Raw genomic sequence first — 18,177 nt, forward strand, 5'->3', positions numbered from 1 at the left:
AGGCTCTACGCCATAGTCGTGTGTGGGGTGAGATTCCGTTCTTTGGTTTCTTCTTGCTGCAATTCTTTCTTCTGATTATTCGTGCTGTTTTTCTTCAGGGAACGTTGCGAGGCTTCCAGTTTCGATTATCTATGATGAGTATCAAAAGGCAAAGACCCGAAAGAGACGACCCTTTTATACTCCTCCCCCAAGATTGGTTAGAGCTTCTTCGTCGGTCTCTGGTCCTTTTTTCGTTCCTCTGGCTGGTACTGAAGCTCCACCCGCTCGTATCTCTCCTCTGCCTGTTCATCAGAGATTGCTCACCGAATTGTTTTTCCTTCGTAACCAAGTGCGGGGTATGGCGTTCCATAGGGACCAATCAGTCCTCCGGGTGAGAGCTACGGCTAGATGGGAGCTTATAAAGAAGTGGCTGGAGAAGAAAGTTGATCACTGGAATCCGGAAGAAGAATATCACTGCTACCTATTGTGGGAACCGAAATTCGCACTGTCGATTTACGTTTAAAAATTAGGAAACTAGGAAAACCCTAATTTCCCAGAGGTCCCGGATCTCTGCGAGAGCCAACGGCAAGTGACCAAATATATGCGGAAATCATGAAAAGATAACAAACGAGTTTAGAGAAAACAATAGATCTTATTTCGAGTCCGCGTGAGAGCGTTGCGATCATTACAAGAGATCATAAAAGCTTTGGCCACAAAGGCTGTCAGCGAGTTACCTTGTTCTAGCGGCCTAAAAGCTCCAACCTAGTTGGCTCGCAGCTCGATAACAAAAGACGAAGAAAATACAGAAAATGTTTTTGATTGATTTCGGACTGAACCTTATGAAAGGCTGCCTACGTACCCCTTTCGAGGATCAAGCCGAACGTAGTTCAAGAGTGAACCAAGAGATCGAACTGCTTGTGCACGTTCGTCTGGTAATCGGGTGCCAGTCATGGAAACAGAGCATGTCGAGAATAATGCCTCAGAGTTTCTAAGTGCCAAGAGTTCTGAGTCTAAAAAGTTCCCTCTCGTGCCTCTCGCCTAGGACTCCTTATATACTCGCTCCTAGGTCGGTTTAGGCTTTTTCCTCTTCTGCCCTTAAGCCGTCATAACTTAAAAATGGAGATATTCCGTTTTTCCCGATCTTTCTAATTATCTTCGAATACTTCATATTTATCCGCGGAAACTTGACATTTATCTTTCCTTGCGAACCAAGCATAAACCGTCCTACGGTTTATGGGCTTTTGGTTCGAGTCACGTCCTAGGTCTCTTTGGGCCGTTGTTTGACTCGAAACGCTTATTACGGCTTCTTTCGATAAAAACAAACTTTCCGCGGTTTTTATCGTAAAGTTCGATTGATGACTTCAAATGACGAGAAACATGAAACGGGTTGGCTACAGTCTTTGGGAGATAGCATTAAAGAGTAGACGAGAATGCATGGATTCGTGTCGTATCGATTTTTAAGAAAGCACGGTCGCTACGTAGCGTCCGAGTCATGTGTGTGCTCGGTCGCTACGTAGCAACGGAGCTTCGGGGAGAGCTCGGTCGTTGCGTAGCGACCAGGCACGCTACGTAGCGACCATGCACGCTACGTAGCGACCATGCACGCTACATAGCGACCGAGCACGCTACGTAGCGACCGAGGACGCTAAGTAGCGACCGCGACCGAGCACGCTACGTAGCGACCGCGACCGAGCACGCTACGTAGCGACCGAGCACGCTACGTAGCGACCGAGCACGCTACGTAGCGACCGAGCACGCTACGTAGCGACCGAGCACGCTACGTAGCGACCGAGCACGCTACGTGGCGACCGAGCACGCTACGTGGCGACCGAGCACGCTACGTGGCGACCGAGCACGCTACGTGGCGACCGAGCACGCTACGTAGCGACCGAGCTCGCTACATAGCGACCAGCTATTGCGCTGGCTACGCGGCAACCTTGTTCGCGTCTTTCTCCGATTTTTCGTGAATGCGTTTTCTCCGCAAGATTCTTCGTAAAAATAGATCTTTTTCTAAGATTTATTTTTCGTAAAAACGTTCACGCCGATTTTTACGGACTTTCAGTCATTGATTCCGTTGTGACCGATTTTGACCCCAACAGTTAGCACTCCAGCTCGTTAGAACCATGAGCTTCTAGCGTGAGGTTTTAGCGAGTGGCTTGGCAAGTTTTGTGAGTTAGGCGGAATTAATGGTCGAAAAGTTCAGTGGTAAGTGGTCTTCTCGCTCTTCTAAAAGTAGAACGCGATAAGATTGGGGTGGCGCCTTATGACGGCTGCCTACGTACCCTTGTTGAAGGGATCAAGCCTTTCGTAGTTCGTCTTGGAGTTAAGGTTTGTATGACTAGTTTTCCAGCGTGACCTTTACGGTCTGGTTTTTATGTAGAGGTTATCAGGCGTGTTGCTGCCGATGACATTTTATATGGGTGTAGAAGGAAGACTACGAGTTGTCATCTCGTAATCTAACTCTGTGTGAACTGCTATATCCGTGATCTGTTTCGAGAGTTTTCCGCAGTGTGTAAACTTGCGAGATTTCTGAAGACGCTCGAATATTGGCAAAGAGACAAATTTTGGGATCTCGTATCAAGGTTTTTGATACTATGCCTAGAGATGTTAGAGACCAGTGCGCCGGGTTTAGGGCAAGACCTAGGTTTACTCCTGGTTTTAGAGGGTGCGATGACTAATTCGACTTACGTATCCCGTTTCAGTTTCATCCTGATTCCATACCGATTTAAAGTCCGCGATAGGTTCTCGGCTTATACGACTTGTATGGTTGGAACCGAGCATCTCTCCAAGGACAAGTTTTAAGCCTCCTGGAAGTACTGACCAAAACTTTTGGGTTTCTTTTATAGCGCTATTATCCTTGTGTCGGATGTACGAGAGTCATCTCTACGAGATGGCTATGTCTGTTTAGGACGTTAAGAGTTTGTTGTTATCAGCAACAAACTTAATGGTTAAAATTACCATTTCGAGTCTTCGCGAAGGATATGTTTTGAGAAGATGTTAGTGCGTATGACTGTCTGGTCTTCCAAGAAAGTGTTTTTATCAAGGAAGGAAATTCGTCGAAGAACGAATCTTCAGGCGTCTGCGACGTCTCGCGATGCTGAAGATTTGTTATTCTTTCGTATGCCGCGTTTCGTGCTCGAAATGTTCGCGGGCTTCAAGATGTTTCGCGATGTTGCAAGGGATTAGTCTTAGCCCTGCGTTTGGGAAACATTCTGTGACTACGGATGTTCGCAGCCAGAATTGTTGTTCATGTTTGGATTTGATTTGCGATCGAGGAGTTAGGACCAAGGGGTCGCGTAAATTTGTCCCCGGAAAGAGGCATCCTCCTATACAGTGCTTTGTGTGGTGTTGGCGTTCCGAGATTTCTTTCGTGTTTATTTGAGGATGTTCGGTATAGCTATAGGAACTCTGTTACGAGTTTTCCTTACATGCCGCATTTTACGAGTAAAACACAGCGGGCTTAAAGTGAATCGTAGTATATGGAACTTGGTCGATTTTTGACAAGTGGAACCTTTCCGTTAACTGTTTGGTTGTTAGGACTGAGTTTTGTTATGACGAATTTGCCGTATGATTCCCGTTTTTGGGTGGTACGATAATTGTTTGTGTAATCGTTACTTGGCGTTTCAAGACAAATTCCGGATTACCGTTTAGCCGTCAAGTTATTGGAGTGGTGGTTGCTCAATTGTTTTGGCTTTGCATGAAGGTTGTGCTCAGCTTTATAGCCAAGGACGTTGTTGCCAAAGGATTAGACCATGACACTTTCGTGCTGTCAATAAGGTCAAGTCGGTTAGCATCGTCCTTAAAGGGGATGCTGTAACCTAGTTCGGCTTCGAAGGAAAGGCGTAATTGGGCGAGTGACGAATGGCGTTTATCGAGATTGATAAGCCGAGTATGCCCATGGTGGTAGAAAACGTTTTTCCACTTTAGGGTTAATTTATACGATGAATGTTTCGTATAATGTTTCCTTTATTTGTATGGAAGTTGTTTCCTTTGTTTTCCGAGGGAGATAAAGCCTAAGAAGTTCGATACAGAGCCCGTGCGGAGTCAGTTGCAGGGTGATTTCCTGCTCGGACGTGCCCAAGCGGAATGAGAGCGGATGCCAGTGAGTCACGGGGCTAAAGAATGAGACCTTTCAGATCGTGGTGCGAGGAAGTAAAGTTTATATTGGTCGTCCAATATCGGATCATACAGCTTGGTTTTCTACTATAAGGAAAGTACTTTTTCGTAAAACCTGTTACGTTTACTTTCGAAAGTTACTTCGTATGACATGATCTGATTATACGAAGGATTTTTTTCGTAGGTAACGGGCGACCCGTTTTTACGAATTTATTAAATTGACGCGACATATGGAGATGTCAAAATAACGATGTTTCCGCAGATTTTTAAGAAATGTTTTCGTTTTTGTTTTATTCTTCGGTGAAAGGTTCTCTGAGTCACTCATGGAGTTTTACCAAAGGTTATTTCACCGAGATCTAGTCGCGAAACGTTTTTGCAGGTTTCTTGAATGAATCAGTTAAACAGCGATAGACTTAGTCGACGAGCGGGGAGGACGTGTTCGCTTTGTCGTATTTTCTGTTACTTTTTTTTCTTGATTTTACTTTGTCGCAAATGTTTTTGATGTTTTTCCGTGAGTCGGTTGGTTCAACGGAAAATGAGAGTGATGCTTTGATGCCTGAAGAATTCTCGTATAATGATTCTTATACGAAACTCATTTTATCAAATCGGAAAAGATCTTTATGACTTCAGTAAATCATCGACTTTCATTCTGAAGTTTGGCAGAGGTTTTCTAAACTAATGATTGCGATGATAGATGCTGTATAGTCTTTGAGAATTTTTCCAACATGGTTTGGATCAGTTCCTAGCGTTTAGACGAATCTAAGATTGTCGTTTGCTTTTAGGATGATCTTGACGAGACATCGCATTGTAGGAATATTTTTCCGCATATTTCTATGAGAGTTTGCTTTGTCGAAAGCGTTTTCTTGTCGAAAGCGTTTTCTTGTCGAAAGCGTTTTCTTGATCTTGATGAGACATCGCATTGTTTGAATATGTTTTTGAAGTATGGGAGTATACGAGTATAGTATACGCACCTACTCCGTCCCTTTTTTATCGAGGAATAGAATGATCGACAGTCCGAGTCGGTTTGAAGACGACGCTTGGACTGTGATTTGGTTGTTTCCAGGTTGAAGACTTGGAATATGTCAGTTCCGAGAGAATGGCCAGAAACGAATCAGTTTAAAGACGACGTTCATGTCTCTAGTTTTTTCTCTCCTTAGGAAGCGAGCTTGATATGCGTGGCGATCGTTTCTCGATTTTCGGAGAGTTTAGATCGGTTTGCAAGATCTGGACGAACAATTATGGGACAATATATCGAGACAGGAAAAATCACCTAAGACTTAGTTCGCTGGACTATCCCCCTAGGTTTTACGTTCCCTAAAGTTCTATGACAGTCTCAAAGGCGTTTTTATTTCTTAGTAATTTGCTACGAAAACTCCAAGTCTGATTTCAAAAATTTCAAGTCGCAAATACCGTAGTTCTCTCGAAGATGCAGTTTTGTCTCTTCTCAGTTTTGCTTGCTTGTTTCCCCTTCCTCTTCTTGTGTATGTTCGCCTTTTTCGATATTGGTGTTTATCCTTTGAGACTTGACATTTATCTTCCGAACTTGACTGATACGAGGTCAATAAAAAGGTTCAATGTAATCATATAGTTTAGGCGGCTAAGGTGTTAAGTTAACCGTTGCCGTATTATACGATTAATCTGAATCCTCGCGAGAAAACTAATTTTCGCGGGTTTTTTTTTTATCGTAAAGTTTCAATGGTAACTGAAATCGAGACGAAACAAGAGACGTTCCGATCAAGAATTGAAGGAGAACACAAAGATGGAGGTAAGGGCGAGTCGGAGCAAGCGAAGGAGTTTAGACGAGTCTTACTTGTTTTCGCCGTAAAATCTCAACGGAAACTCCGGTTGAGACGAAACGAAAAGCGTTTCCATCGGGATTCAGAAGATAACACAAAGGAGGAGCTTTTTTAGGCCTGACAGGTCGCTATGTAGCGAGCTGGAGGCCTGACAGGTCGCTACGTAGCGAGTGGAAGCAAGCCAAGAAGAGTCCTACTTGTTTTCGTCGTAAAATCTCAACGGAAACTCCGATTGAGATGAAACGAAAAGCGTTACGATGAGGATTCAAAAGAGAACGCAAAGGAGGTCCCTTTTTAGGCTTGACAGGTCTCTACGTAGCGAGTGGAGAGTTGGCTTGAGCTCGGTCGCTACGTAGCAACCGAGCCGTGTGCTTGCTCGGTCGCTACGTAGCGACCGAGCTGTGTAATCGATTTGTTGCGCTTCCTTTTTCCGCGATTAACCTAGGGGTGTTCTGCGGTTTTTGGGAGAACAAGTTTTACCCTTCCGAAATGTTTTCGGAAAATGTGTTTTGGTAAAATCCTTACGCATTGAGATTTCTTTTGTTCGGTAATGAGCCAAACTTACGGGGTTTGATAAGATTTATCATTTCCCTTTATATTTAAAAAGAGAAATCGCGAGATCGTTTCATAGCACGTCCTGTGGTGAAAAGTCGCAGCAAGGTTTTCGATTTTCTCAAGAACTGTGGCGTTTGCATAGGCGTTGGCCATAAGCGTTGGCCATAGGCGGAGTGGCGGCTGGAGTTTTCTTACCAGCGTTGTTGCGAACTGCGATTTTCTCTTTCGTATTTCCAGACATTGTTTTGATCAAGCGTTTTGCGGCTACGAGTTAGAGTAATCCGTACCCCCCCTCCTTCTAGCGCCAAACTGTGGGAACCGAAATTCGCACTGTCGATTTACGTTTAAATTAGGAAACTAGGAAAACCCTAATTTCCCAGAGGTCCCGGATCTCTGCGAGAGCCAACGGCAAGTGACCAAATATATACGGAAATCATGAAAATATAACAAACGAGTTTAGATAAAACAGTAGATCTTATTTCGAGTCCGCGTGAGAGCGTTGCGATCATTACAAGAGATCATAAAAGCTTTGGCCGCAAAGGCTGTCAGCGAGTTACCTAGTTCTAGCGGCCTAAAAGCTCAAATCTAGTCGACTCGCAGCTCGATAACAAAAGACGAAGAAAATACAGAAAAGGTTTTTGATTGATTTCGGACTGAACCTTATGAAAGGCTTCCTAGGTACCCCTTTCGAGGATCAAGCCGAACGTAGTTCAAGAGTGAACCAAGAGATCGAACTGCTTGTGCACGTTCGTCTGGTAATCGGGTGCCAGTCATGGAAATAGAGCATGTAGAGAATAATGCCTCAGAGTTTCCAAGTGCCGAGAGTTCTGAGTCTAAAAAGTTCCCTTTCGTGCCTCTCGCCTAAGACTTCTTATATACTCGCTCCTAGGTCGGTTTACGCTTTTTCCTCTTCTGCCCCTTAAGCCGTCATAACTTAAAAATGGAGATATTCCGTTTTTCCCGATCTTTCTAATTATCTTCAAATACTTCATATTTATCTGCGGAAACTTGACATTTATCTTTCCTTGCAAACCAAGCATAAACCGTCCTACGGTTTATGGGCTTTTGGTTAAGCAAGCGTAAGTGGGTTTCGAGTCACGTCCTAGGTCTCTTTGGGCCGTTGTTTGACTCGAAACGTTTATTACGGCTTCTTTTTATCGTGAAGTTCGATTGATGACTTCAAATGACGAGAAACATGAAATGGGTTGGCTACAGTCTTTGGGAGATAGCATTAAAGAGTAGACGAGAACGCATGGATTCGTGTCGTATCGATTTTTAAGAAAGCACGGTCGCTACGTAGTGACCGAGTCGTGTGCGACCGAGCACGCTACGTAGCGACCGAGCACGCTACGTAGCGACCGAGCACGCTACGTAGCGACCGAGCACGCTACGTAGCAACCGAGCACGCTACGTAGCGACCGAGCACGCTACGTAGCGACCGACCACGCTACGTAGCGACCGAGCACGCTACGTAGCGACCGAGCACGCTACATAGCGACCGAGCGTCGCTACGTAGCGACCGAGCACGCTACGTAGCGACCGAGCTCGTGAAACCTGATCCAGCCCTATATGCCCCTTTTAAGTATTGTGGCTTTCAGACTACTTTTATAGCCGGAATTATTTGATTATATAAGCTTTGTCCGGAGACTTTCTGCATACATATGAGTAGGAAACCAAAGTGCTTAAACAATATGTAATAATATAATAAAAACTATGATCCGGAGACCCTTTGTTAATAATGATAAGCCTTGAGATGTAGGGCATTCAACCAGTTGGGTTGTATTTTACCTTTGCTATCTTGCAGCCTGTAGGCTCCTGCTCCTCGCACTTCTATTACCTTACAGGGTCCTTCCCATCCGGGGGCGAGTTTCCTTGTTGTATTTTCGGCTACCCGGCGTAGGACCCAACCTCCTTGTTGGAAGGTTCTGGTTCTGACTTTCTTGTCGTAGTTTTTGGCGACGTCTTGCTGATAGGACCAGTTCCTCAGTGGAGTGGCCTTCCTTTTTTCGTCGAGCAGGTCCAGGCTTAATGACAGCAACTCGTTGTTTTCTTCCTGGGTGAGGGATCTGGAGACGGTGGTCTTCACATGCATCTCTGTCGGGATTATGGCTTCCGTACCATAGACTAGCGAGTATGGAGTTTCTTGTGTCGCCGTCTTGGGGGTACTCCGGTAAGCCCAGAGTACCCCGTGTAGTTCCTCCGCCCATAGCCCTTGAGAGCTCTCCAGGCGTTTCTTCTGCATATTCACCACGGTTTTGTTCGTGGATTCGGCCTGCCTGTTTGATTGTGGGTGTCGGGTAGTTGCAAACATGACCTTGATGACCCAATCCTTGCGGAACTCTTTGAAGTTATGACTCGTGAACTGGGGTCCGGTATCCGTTAAGATCTCAGGTGGGACCCCGAAATGCGTGATCACATGGGTCCATATGAACTTGCAGATTTGGGGATCAGTGATGCGGCTGAGTGCGTCGGCTTCTACCCATTTCGAGAAATAGTCTGTTACTATCAGGAGACTTTCTACCCCGGCGCCATAGGGAATTTTCCTACTATATCCATGCCTGTGGGAACCCAAATTCGCACTGTCGATTTCCGTTTAAATAAGGAAACTAGGAAAATCCTTATTTCCCAGAGGTCCCAGATATCTGCTAATACCACACGCCAAGCAAATCAGAACACAATAATGACAACGAAGAAGTATAAAAATCATAAGAAGAGAGCAAAGAGAAGTCTTATTCCGAATTTGCGAATGAGCGTTTACAACAAGGTATAAGCCTGGGCTCGAGAGCTGTCGGCGAGATTCCTAGTTCTAGCAACCCTAAGACGGCTAAACGTAATTGAGTCGCAGCTCAAAATAACAAAAACGGAAAGTTGCCTAATTGCTCTAAGTGCTAAGTTTTCTTTGAAAAAGTTCCTCCTTATGCCTCTCGCCTAGGACCCCTTATATACTGGCTCCAAGGTCGGTTTACGCTTTTCCTCTTCTGCCCTTAAGCCGCCATAGCATAAAAATGGAGATATTCCATTTTTTCCGATCTTCGCAATTATCTTCAAAATTTCGTATTTATCCGCGGAAACTTGACATTTATCTTCCCTTGCGAACCAAGCGTAAACCGACATGTGGTTTACGGCCTGTTGGTTAAGAAATTGTAAGTTGGGTCTCTAGTCATGTCTTAGGTCCCTTTGGGCCGTCATTCGACTCGAAACATTTATTACGGCTTCTTTCGATAAAGAATGAACTTTCCGCGGTTTTTACGGTAAAGTTTGATTGATAGCTTAGAACTGGCGGGGAACGTGAGATGGGTTCGCTATGGTATTTGGGAGATAGCGTCGAAGGGTATACGAGAATGCATGGACTGATGTCGTATCGACGTTTCGGAAGAGCTCGGTCGCTACGTAGCGACCCAACTTTGGTTCGAGCTCGGTCGCTACGTAGCGATCGAGCGGAATGGACGTTTGGTCGCTACATAGCGACTGAGCTTTGGCTCGAACTCGGTCGCTACGTAGCGACCGAGGGGAGCACATGTTTGGTCGCTGCGTAACGATCCTTCTTGAGCTTTTGTCCGATGATGTGTGTTTCTTCCGCAAAGCTTTTCGTAAAGAAGAATCTATTTCGAAAAAGTATTTGTCGAAGAATTTTTCTTCTTCGGGGATTTGGACGTTAACTTCGTCGTAACCGTTTTCGACCCCAACAGTTAGCCCCCCAGCTCATTAGAGTCGAGACTCTTGCGGGCAGTTTGACGATTTTGGCGAAGTTAGGCGTATTGAACGAAGTTTACTTCAAACTCCGCGGAAGAGAATTCTCGAGAAAATTTTTATTTAAAATATAAAATTCCAAGCCCATACTTCTATATGTAGTGAGCTCTTGTCATTCATTTGCTTCACACCTTTCCTTCTTCAAACCTTCAAAAACTCTCTAGCTCCAAATCTCTTGTTTTTAACATGTCTTCTTCCCATGGTGACGTTCCGATGTGGAGATGGGCGAGGCTACATCTCCGGCGCCGATTCCGACTTCTCCGGTCGAAGCGCCGGCTTGCGTTGCCGATCATCTCTCCTTTCGAGAGAAATTAGTTCGTCGCCAAGCCAAGAAAGAAAAGGTTTGAGCCGGCGCCTCCTCTTCTGCACTGGCCGTTGCTCCGGGTCATGGAACCGAGGGCGTAACTCCGCGAGATACGGGAACTCTCGCAGGATCGGTTGTTCCGGATGCTTCGGCTTTACCTGCTGGATCGTCCACGACTCCGATTCTCGTCGAAGAAAAGGGGAGGGCCGCTGACTCTATGCCGCCTCCTCCGGCCAGGAAGGAGATTGTTCTAGCGCTGCACGCTCCTAGTGTTGTTCCGGTTACTCAGCCTAAGGGCCGGAAGAGGAAGTTTACCAAGGGCGGTGACGGGGAATCTTCGCAGCAAGGAGGCTCGAGCATAGCGTGGGGGATTCGTGGAAAGGTTTGTCGCTCACTCACTTTGCTGATCGTTGTATATTTTTCTAAAAGACAAAGAAGCTCTAACTTTCTTCTCGTTTTGCAGTTCGTGTCGTTGATCGACGGGATGATCAGCGAGTGCGGTTCTGAGACCAGTCGTCTTGCCGGGGAGTTGTTGGAACTTCAGGGTAGATGGTCCGAAACCGAGGCCATGCTGACGCCTGTCAAGGGTTCTTACTCCGTGAAAGTGTCGAAACTTGAGATCATGATAGGGGAGCTCGAGAGGGACCTCGGGAAGACGGCGAGTTCATTGCTCAAGGAGAAGAAAGCCAGGAAGGCCAAATCTTCGGAGGTTCGTCGTCTTCAGCGTTAGATTGAGAATGAAGCAGGATTAGTGAGCCGCGGTATTCGAGAGGCCAAGGACGCTCTTAGTTCTGAGTTCCAAGCTCGCTTGGCGAAGATCTCCGCCTTTCTGGGCTCTCTCGAGTGCATTCGGAACAGGGATTTAGCCTTGGCGACGATCGAGGGCGGGATGGCCGTAGTTCAGTCGTTCCAAAGTGAGACTCCTCCGACCTTAGAGGCCGAAGAAGCCCGACTGTCCGGCTGCAAGGGAGATTTGGCAGTCGTGGATGGAGATTTCGATCTCATCCTAGCTGACCTGAAATCCGCGTGCCTCCTTCCGACGTGTTCAGAAGGCCCTGAGGGGAAGGATCCGGTACTCGGGGGTGACGCGGATCCAGGTTTAGATGAAGCGACGGGTGAAGAGGGAGCGTGAGCTCTGAGGATGACATTGGTTAGATCTCTTGCGGGAGATTTTTTTTTTTTTTTATGTTTGATGTTTCGGCCTTAAATGGCCTTATTTCGTGTTTCGGGACTGGCCGTGTGTGGCTTTGATTCCCCGCCGCTCTGCGGCTTTTATGGCAAGATGGTCGAGTTGCATTTTTCATAAGCTTACGTATGGAGTGGAAGAAGGGTGATGAGTTGTCGTCTCATATCCTTTTTCGATGTGAAATGTTTTGTTCGAGATCTGTTTCGAGAGTTTTTCCGTGAGGTATCGACTTCGTGGAATATCTGAAGATGTCGAACATAAACATAGAGGCATGGTTTTGGGATCTCGTATCTTTTGGATATCATGCCTTGAGATGTTAGAGAACAGTGCGCTGGGTTTAGGGCAAGACCTAGGTTTACTTTCGGTTTAAAATTTTGTGCGGTGACTAGCCGGCTATCGATTTATCTGTCGCAATTTTAACCTGATTCGTACCGATTTAAAGTCCGCGATTGGTTCTCGGCTTATATGACTTGTTAGATACGAATCGAGCATCTCTCCGGAGACAATTTTTAAGCCAACCGGAAGTGCTGGACCAAAATTTCGGGTTTCTTGTATAGCGCTATTATCCTTGTGTCGGATGTACGAGAGTCATCTTCGTAAGATGGCTATGTCTGTTTAGGACGTTCGAGAGTTCGATGTGATCAGCACCGAACTTGGCGGCAAATGCCGTTGTTTAGAGTTTTTGCGCAAGATATGTGTTAAAATATTCATCGTTTTTTGACGGAGTGTCCGTTTTCGTCGTTCGGAAGAAGTAATCTACGTTACATGGAAACGGAAGCGGATTCACGGAAGCGGAATCGTATGGAAGCGTAGAAGCGAGTTTTTTAAAAAAATTAAGAAGCGGAATCGTATTGGAAGCGTATGTAAATATAATATACATATATATATAATGTAAAGCCAAATATAAAATAACTTCTGAAAATTAAAAGTGTCTAAACCGCACAAATCCAACAAAGTCTTAAATATTAAGCAACTCAACTAAAAATAAAAATGTTCAATGTCAACGATCAATTGTTTCACTCATTATCATCTTCTCCATCAAACACAACAGCCTCTAGTTCTGGTTCATCAAGGGAAAGATCTTCAAACTCAAGTCTTCCTAGATTAAGCTCATCCAAAGTATCAAATTGGTCACCTCCAACATCACACATCTTGTTAGGACCTTCTTTGTAAGCAGAACTCCTTCTAGATAAGAGACGAAAATTAGTATGCATAAATACCAAATCTTCAGCTCTTTGTGGCATAATCTTGTTTCTTGTTGCAGAATGGATGAACTTATAGGTGCTCCAGTTCCTTTCACAACATGAGGATGAAGAAGGTTGTCCAAGCAACTTAAATGCTAAGGCTTGAAGTTTGGGAGCTGAAGATCCATGAACTGCCCACCATCTTAAAGGTTCTCAGATAAATCTATCATGGATTGCATCAACACTACCAAAATCTTCCAAGCTTAAAGAGAAATTAGAATATTCAATGTTAACCTCTCTCCTTTCATCTTGATTTGGAAAATACTTCATTATGCAATTTTTTCTTTCTCTAGTAATCTCCAAATCTTGATGTGGAGCTTTTCTATTGTTCTCTTCTCCAAGCCACTCTGAGTTATAATATCTGCATCCATCAAAATAAACAATAATAATGTTATTTAAATAACTATCAAAAATGTTTAAATTTAGTTTGTAAGATAATAAATCATATGAAGCATAATAAATTTATAACTTACTTGGGATTTAGAGAATGTGCCATACAATGGAGAGGAGTGTTACTCTTACTCCAACGAGATATCAAAATAGATTGCACAGCATTCCAAAAAACCGAGTCATCTTCAAGTTCCTTCGTTTCCTTTCTGAAGATAGCCTTTTTCACAGTCTGAATCATGGTTTCCCACCATTCATAAACCAGATGAAGTGAAGACTTATCAGTATCAGCAGCTCTAATCACACTATATATCGGCAAAGTGAAAGACAAAGCATATTCAATCTCATCCCAGAACATCTCATCTAATATCTTTTTCTTCACTGCTGATGCTCTTTCTACACCATTATCTTTATAATCATCCCACTTAGGACTGATCACCATTTGTTGTAGCCCAGTTTTTATTTTCTTGAATCTCTTAAGCATCACAACTGTTGAAGCAAACCTGTAAAAACAAACTTAATAATCTTATTTAAAAAAAAAAATCTAATTAAGATTGAACTTAACAAGAGAGAACACTAACCTTGTAGAAGCAATTGTAAGGAGCTTAAGATCACAATGCTCTGTGAACATGACAAGCCTCATTCCATGGTTCATAATGAAGTTCTTGATCCAAGTAACATCCTCACTGATAGACTTTATCCAATAACAAGCATCATACACATCTCCATTGCTTCTTTTATTATCAACTGGTGCACATATGTTCTTGAGTGCAAGATTCAAAGTATGAACCACACATGGTATCCAGAAGATAGTAGGAAACTTAGCTGAAATAAGTGCACCAGCTTTTACACAATTTGAAGCATTGTCAGTGAGTACTTGAACCACATTCTCATGTCCAAACTCCTTAATGCATTCTATGATCATTTCTGCAATCACCTCACCAGTTTTTGTTTCACCTTGAGTGTTGATTGCTCTTAACATCATTGGACCACTCTCATTTGCAGCAATCAAATTTAAGATAGGTCTTCGATGAGGATTTGACCAGCCATCACTACATATGCTAACTCCTTTATGTTTCCATGAATCCTTCAAAGGCTGCAAGTGCACTTCAAGGTTCTTTCTTTCTTTTTGGAGAAGTGTAATCCTCAAAGCATTATAACCAGGAGGAACATAGCCAGGAATTTGTGATGCACGCACAAATGAGTTGCGATAGTGAGGGTTTCTTGCAACGTTGAAATACAACCCGCTTGTACAGAACATTCTAAATATTTCACCATCACATTGCTCCCTAGTCTGATTGTTAAATGCTTTTCCTAAAGCTGAATCCATTCCCTTTCTCTTCTTTGAATCAGCCTCATTTGTATCAGCAAATTTGTAGCTCTTTGTTGTGGGTAACATTGTTACATCCTTTGATTCCCTTAATTCCCTCTTGTATAAGATGAGTCACAACTCTAGTATAAGATCCAACGTACGTTGTATTGCAATTGCATTCAAACCTCCATGATCCCCCTCCTGCTATCTTTTCAATCTTGTTCACATAAATCCTTAAGGGTGCTTTGTCATCCACATCATCATTATCAGATGGGTTCATACTTCTGAAAAAAAATTATCATAATGATCAGACGTGGTCGCTTTACTCTACGCAAGGAAACACCAAAAAAAAAAAAAAAAATCTCTGTACTTGTTTAATATTAATATAAGACTTTAACCTTAGATTCACAAACCAAATTCAGCTTTAGTTTCAACCAATACTAACCTTCTAATCATCAAACCATACATAAAAGGCTACAAAGTCTCACGTTTCTTTACAAGAGAAGAAGAATATAACAATTAACAAAGAAACAAAAGTCCAAAGAAAATTGCCTTGATCGATTGTTTGGTCTTAGACTCTTAGTACAGAGAAGAAGAAAGATAGCAACTATGAGGTGTAAAAGAGATGAGAATGACGACTCAGAGTCGTAGTCCTTTGAGTTTCCACTTTTTTTTTTAATTAGGGTTTTCAGTTAAGGAAATAAAACATAAAAACATTTATTAATTTTTCTTTTTTTTTATTTGCGATTCCAATATTAGATTTACATGCTTCTAACTAGGAATCATTGATTCCAATACGCTTCCAAATCTGGTTTTTTCGGAACCGCGATTCCGACACGCTTCCGGCCGCTTCCACCCGCTTCCGACTCCGCTTCCGCTTCAGAATCAGGAATCTTGGCTTTGGACACGCTTCCATGCAACGTAGGAAGTAATCCTTGAAGCATCTCTCGCGAAATCTCGCGATGCCAATGGCTGCTTCTTCTTAACGGCTGATTTATTTTTGAAATTCAAAAATGTTTCACGGATAAAAGATAATTTGCTTGGTTGAAATATGTCGGAAACATCGAAGGCGTGGTCGGATGTTTTCGAGTTTGAGAGCATACGAGTATACGTATCCACTCCCCCCTTTTTGATGAGGGGGGACAGCTGAATTTTCCTTTTGACAAACTGCCTATGTACTCCTTATGGAGATCAAGCCGTCTCGTAGTTCGGTGGTTGTGAGTTGGTCAGTGTTAGTAATTTTTGAGATGCATCGCATTCCAGGTCCTTGAAATTTTTATGCCTTGCATGTTGGCTATTTCGTAGGAGCCTGGTCGGACGATTTTTTCGATTTTATAGGGTCCATCCTAGTTTGCTCCGAGTTTTCCCGCGTTTCGTTCAGCGGTGTTTTGGAAGACTTTGCGAAGGACTAGATCTCCCTGATTAAATCTGCTATTCTGTACGTTGGAATTGTAGTACTTCGCGGCTGCGTGTTGGTAATTTTGGATTCGGATGAGCGCTCGATCTCAGCGCTCGATAATGAGATCAAGGTCGTCGAGGAGCATTGCGTTGTTGAGCTCCTCTCGTTCGGGAAGTAATCTTCTTCGAACACCGGGGAATTATAATTCTGTGGGAATCATGCATTCCGTTCCGTACACAAGAGCGAAAGGGGTTTCTCCTGTTGCTCGCCTCGGGGTGGTACGGTGGGACCAGTGGACTCCCTCGAGTTCGTTGGCCCACCTGCCTTTTTTGGCCTCTAAGCGTTTCTTCAGTCCGTCGAGAATGGTTTTATTAATCGTTTCAGCTTGTCCGTTACACTGCGGATATCTGGGCGTTGATTTGTTAAGCCGTATCTTCCATTTTTCACAGAACGCCTCGAACCGGGTGGAGATAAACTGAGATCCGTTATCAGTTACGATTTCGTAAGGAGCTCCATGCCTACAGATGATGTTTTTCCATACGAAACTTTCGACTTGGACATCTTTTATACTTGCGTACGAATCTGCCTCTACCCATTTTGAAAAGAAATCGGTGAGGACTAAAAGGAAATGCTTTTGCTTTGAATTATGAAGGGGACCGACAATGTCCATGGACCAGCGCATAAAAGGATAGGGCGATGTGATGGAAGAGAGGACTTCGGCTGGTTGTCGGATGGTTGGACCATGCCTCTGGCATTTTTCGCATTTTCGTGCGAACTTCTCGCAATCTCCGATCATCGTTGGCCAGTAGTATCCATGGCGTTTGATTTTCACTGCCAGTGATCTTCCGCTGGAATGATTGCCGCAGGACCCAGAATGTACTTCTTCCATCACTTTTTTCGCTTCTTCCCCTTCCAGGCACGTCATGAGTGGTCCGGAGAATCTCCATTTGTAAATTTTGCCGTCTACTGTTACGTAGCGTGCGGCCTGTGTTCGGACTTTGCGGGCTGCCCATTTCTCGGTGGGCAGGCATCCGTCGATAATGTAGTCTTGAATTTTCTGCAGCCACGGGGTATCGCAGCCGTAATCAGATTGCTCTGATTGCGGTTGTATTGCAACTTCTTCTTCTTCGTCATCTTGACCTTCTATGAGGTTGACGACGATTGGTGGTCCGATGCTCGGGTGTTCGATGAACTCGACCAGAATTAACCTTTTAAGTCCTGGATCAGAACTTGATGCTAAGGCCGCGAGAGCATCTGCCTGGATGTTTTCGGAACGGGGAATTCGCGTGAGGGAAAAACAATCAAACTTTTGAGCTAGTTTTCGGACCAGTTTGAGGTACGCATCCATCCGTTCGTCCCTGGCTTCATACACTCCGCTGTACTGACTTGCCACTAACTGGGAATCGCAGTAAGCGTGGATGTTTCGTATCTTCAAGCCGTGAGCCAAACGCAGTCCTGCGACGAGTGCTTCGTATTCGGCTTCGTTGTTTGAGGCGTGGAATTCCAGCCTAAATGATTGCTCTAACATCTCGTTCGTTGGAGATGTGAGGCGAATTCCGACGCCTGATCCCTGCTTGGACGAGGATCCGTCGACGTGAAGGAGCCAAGTGGAATTTGGTTCCTTGTTGGTTATGGTCTCTGTCGGTAATTCGACCAAGAAGTCTGCAAGCACTTGTGACTTTGCGCTTGTTCTCGGTCGGTACTCGATATCGTATTCGCTCAGTTCTACCGCCCATTTGGCTAATCGGCCCGATTGACTCGGGCTATGCAGGATCGTTCGTAGGGGAAAAGTCGTGAGGACGACCATCGCGTGGGATTGGAAATATGGTCTTAGTTTTCGGGCCGATGTTACGACCGCACATGCTAATTTTTCCATTAGCGGGTATCTAGATTCGGCATCCAGCAAGGTTTTGCTGATATAGAAAATATGTTTCTGTTCGCCGCGTTCTTCCCTGATTAGCACGCCGCTCACAGCTGTTGCTGATACAACGATGTACAAGAACAAGGGTTCCCCCTCCACTGGTTTTGCGAGGGCTGGGGGGGAAGCCAAATACCGCTTCAGCTGTTGGAAAGCGTTTTCGTATTCTTCCGACCTTTCGAATTTTTTATTTCCCCGTAAGACATCATAGAAAGGCAGGCACTTGTCTGT

The 18,177-nt window shown here is 44.4% G+C and overlaps 2 protein-coding genes across 2 annotated transcripts; both read right to left on the reverse strand.

Annotated features, from left to right (window-relative positions):
- Positions 1-8,178: 8,178 nt before the first annotated feature.
- LOC125590362 lies at positions 8,179-12,837 on the reverse strand. Its single transcript, XM_048763914.1, has 2 exons — positions 12,707-12,837; positions 8,179-9,004 (listed from the first exon to the last, which is right to left on the reverse strand). Exons 1-2 carry the CDS (start codon positions 12,835-12,837, stop codon positions 8,179-8,181), a joined length of 957 nt encoding a protein of 318 aa, XP_048619871.1.
- Positions 12,258-16,122, reverse strand: LOC111207934. Its single transcript, XM_048763564.1, has 2 exons — positions 13,899-16,122; positions 12,258-13,820 (listed from the first exon to the last, which is right to left on the reverse strand). Exons 1-2 carry the CDS (start codon positions 14,714-14,716, stop codon positions 13,400-13,402), a joined length of 1,239 nt encoding a protein of 412 aa, XP_048619521.1. The 5' UTR covers positions 14,717-16,122; the 3' UTR covers positions 12,258-13,399.
- Between the last annotated feature and the right edge of the window lie 2,055 nt (positions 16,123-18,177).

This window comes from Brassica napus, chromosome C7 (genome assembly GCF_020379485.1).
Source record: "Brassica napus cultivar Da-Ae chromosome C7, Da-Ae, whole genome shotgun sequence".
In the NCBI taxonomy this organism is placed as follows: Eukaryota; Viridiplantae; Streptophyta; class Magnoliopsida; order Brassicales; family Brassicaceae; genus Brassica; species Brassica napus.

Coding starts and splice junctions, on each gene's coding strand:
- LOC111207934 (XM_048763564.1), bottom strand. CDS start 14,716: ATGTTACCCACAACAAAGAGCTACAAATTTGCTGATACAAATGAGGCT. Junction 13,821..13,898: donor CTTACAATTGCTTCTACAAG/GTTAGTGTTCTC, acceptor TTGTTTTTACAG/GTTTGCTTCAACAGTTGTGA.
- LOC125590362 (XM_048763914.1), bottom strand. CDS start 12,837: ATGTGTGATGTTGGAGGTGACCAATTTGATACTTTGGATGAGCTTAAT. Junction 9,005..12,706: donor GATGGAGAAGATGATAATGA/GTGAAACAATTG, acceptor GGGTTCCCACAG/GCATGGATATAGTAGGAAAA.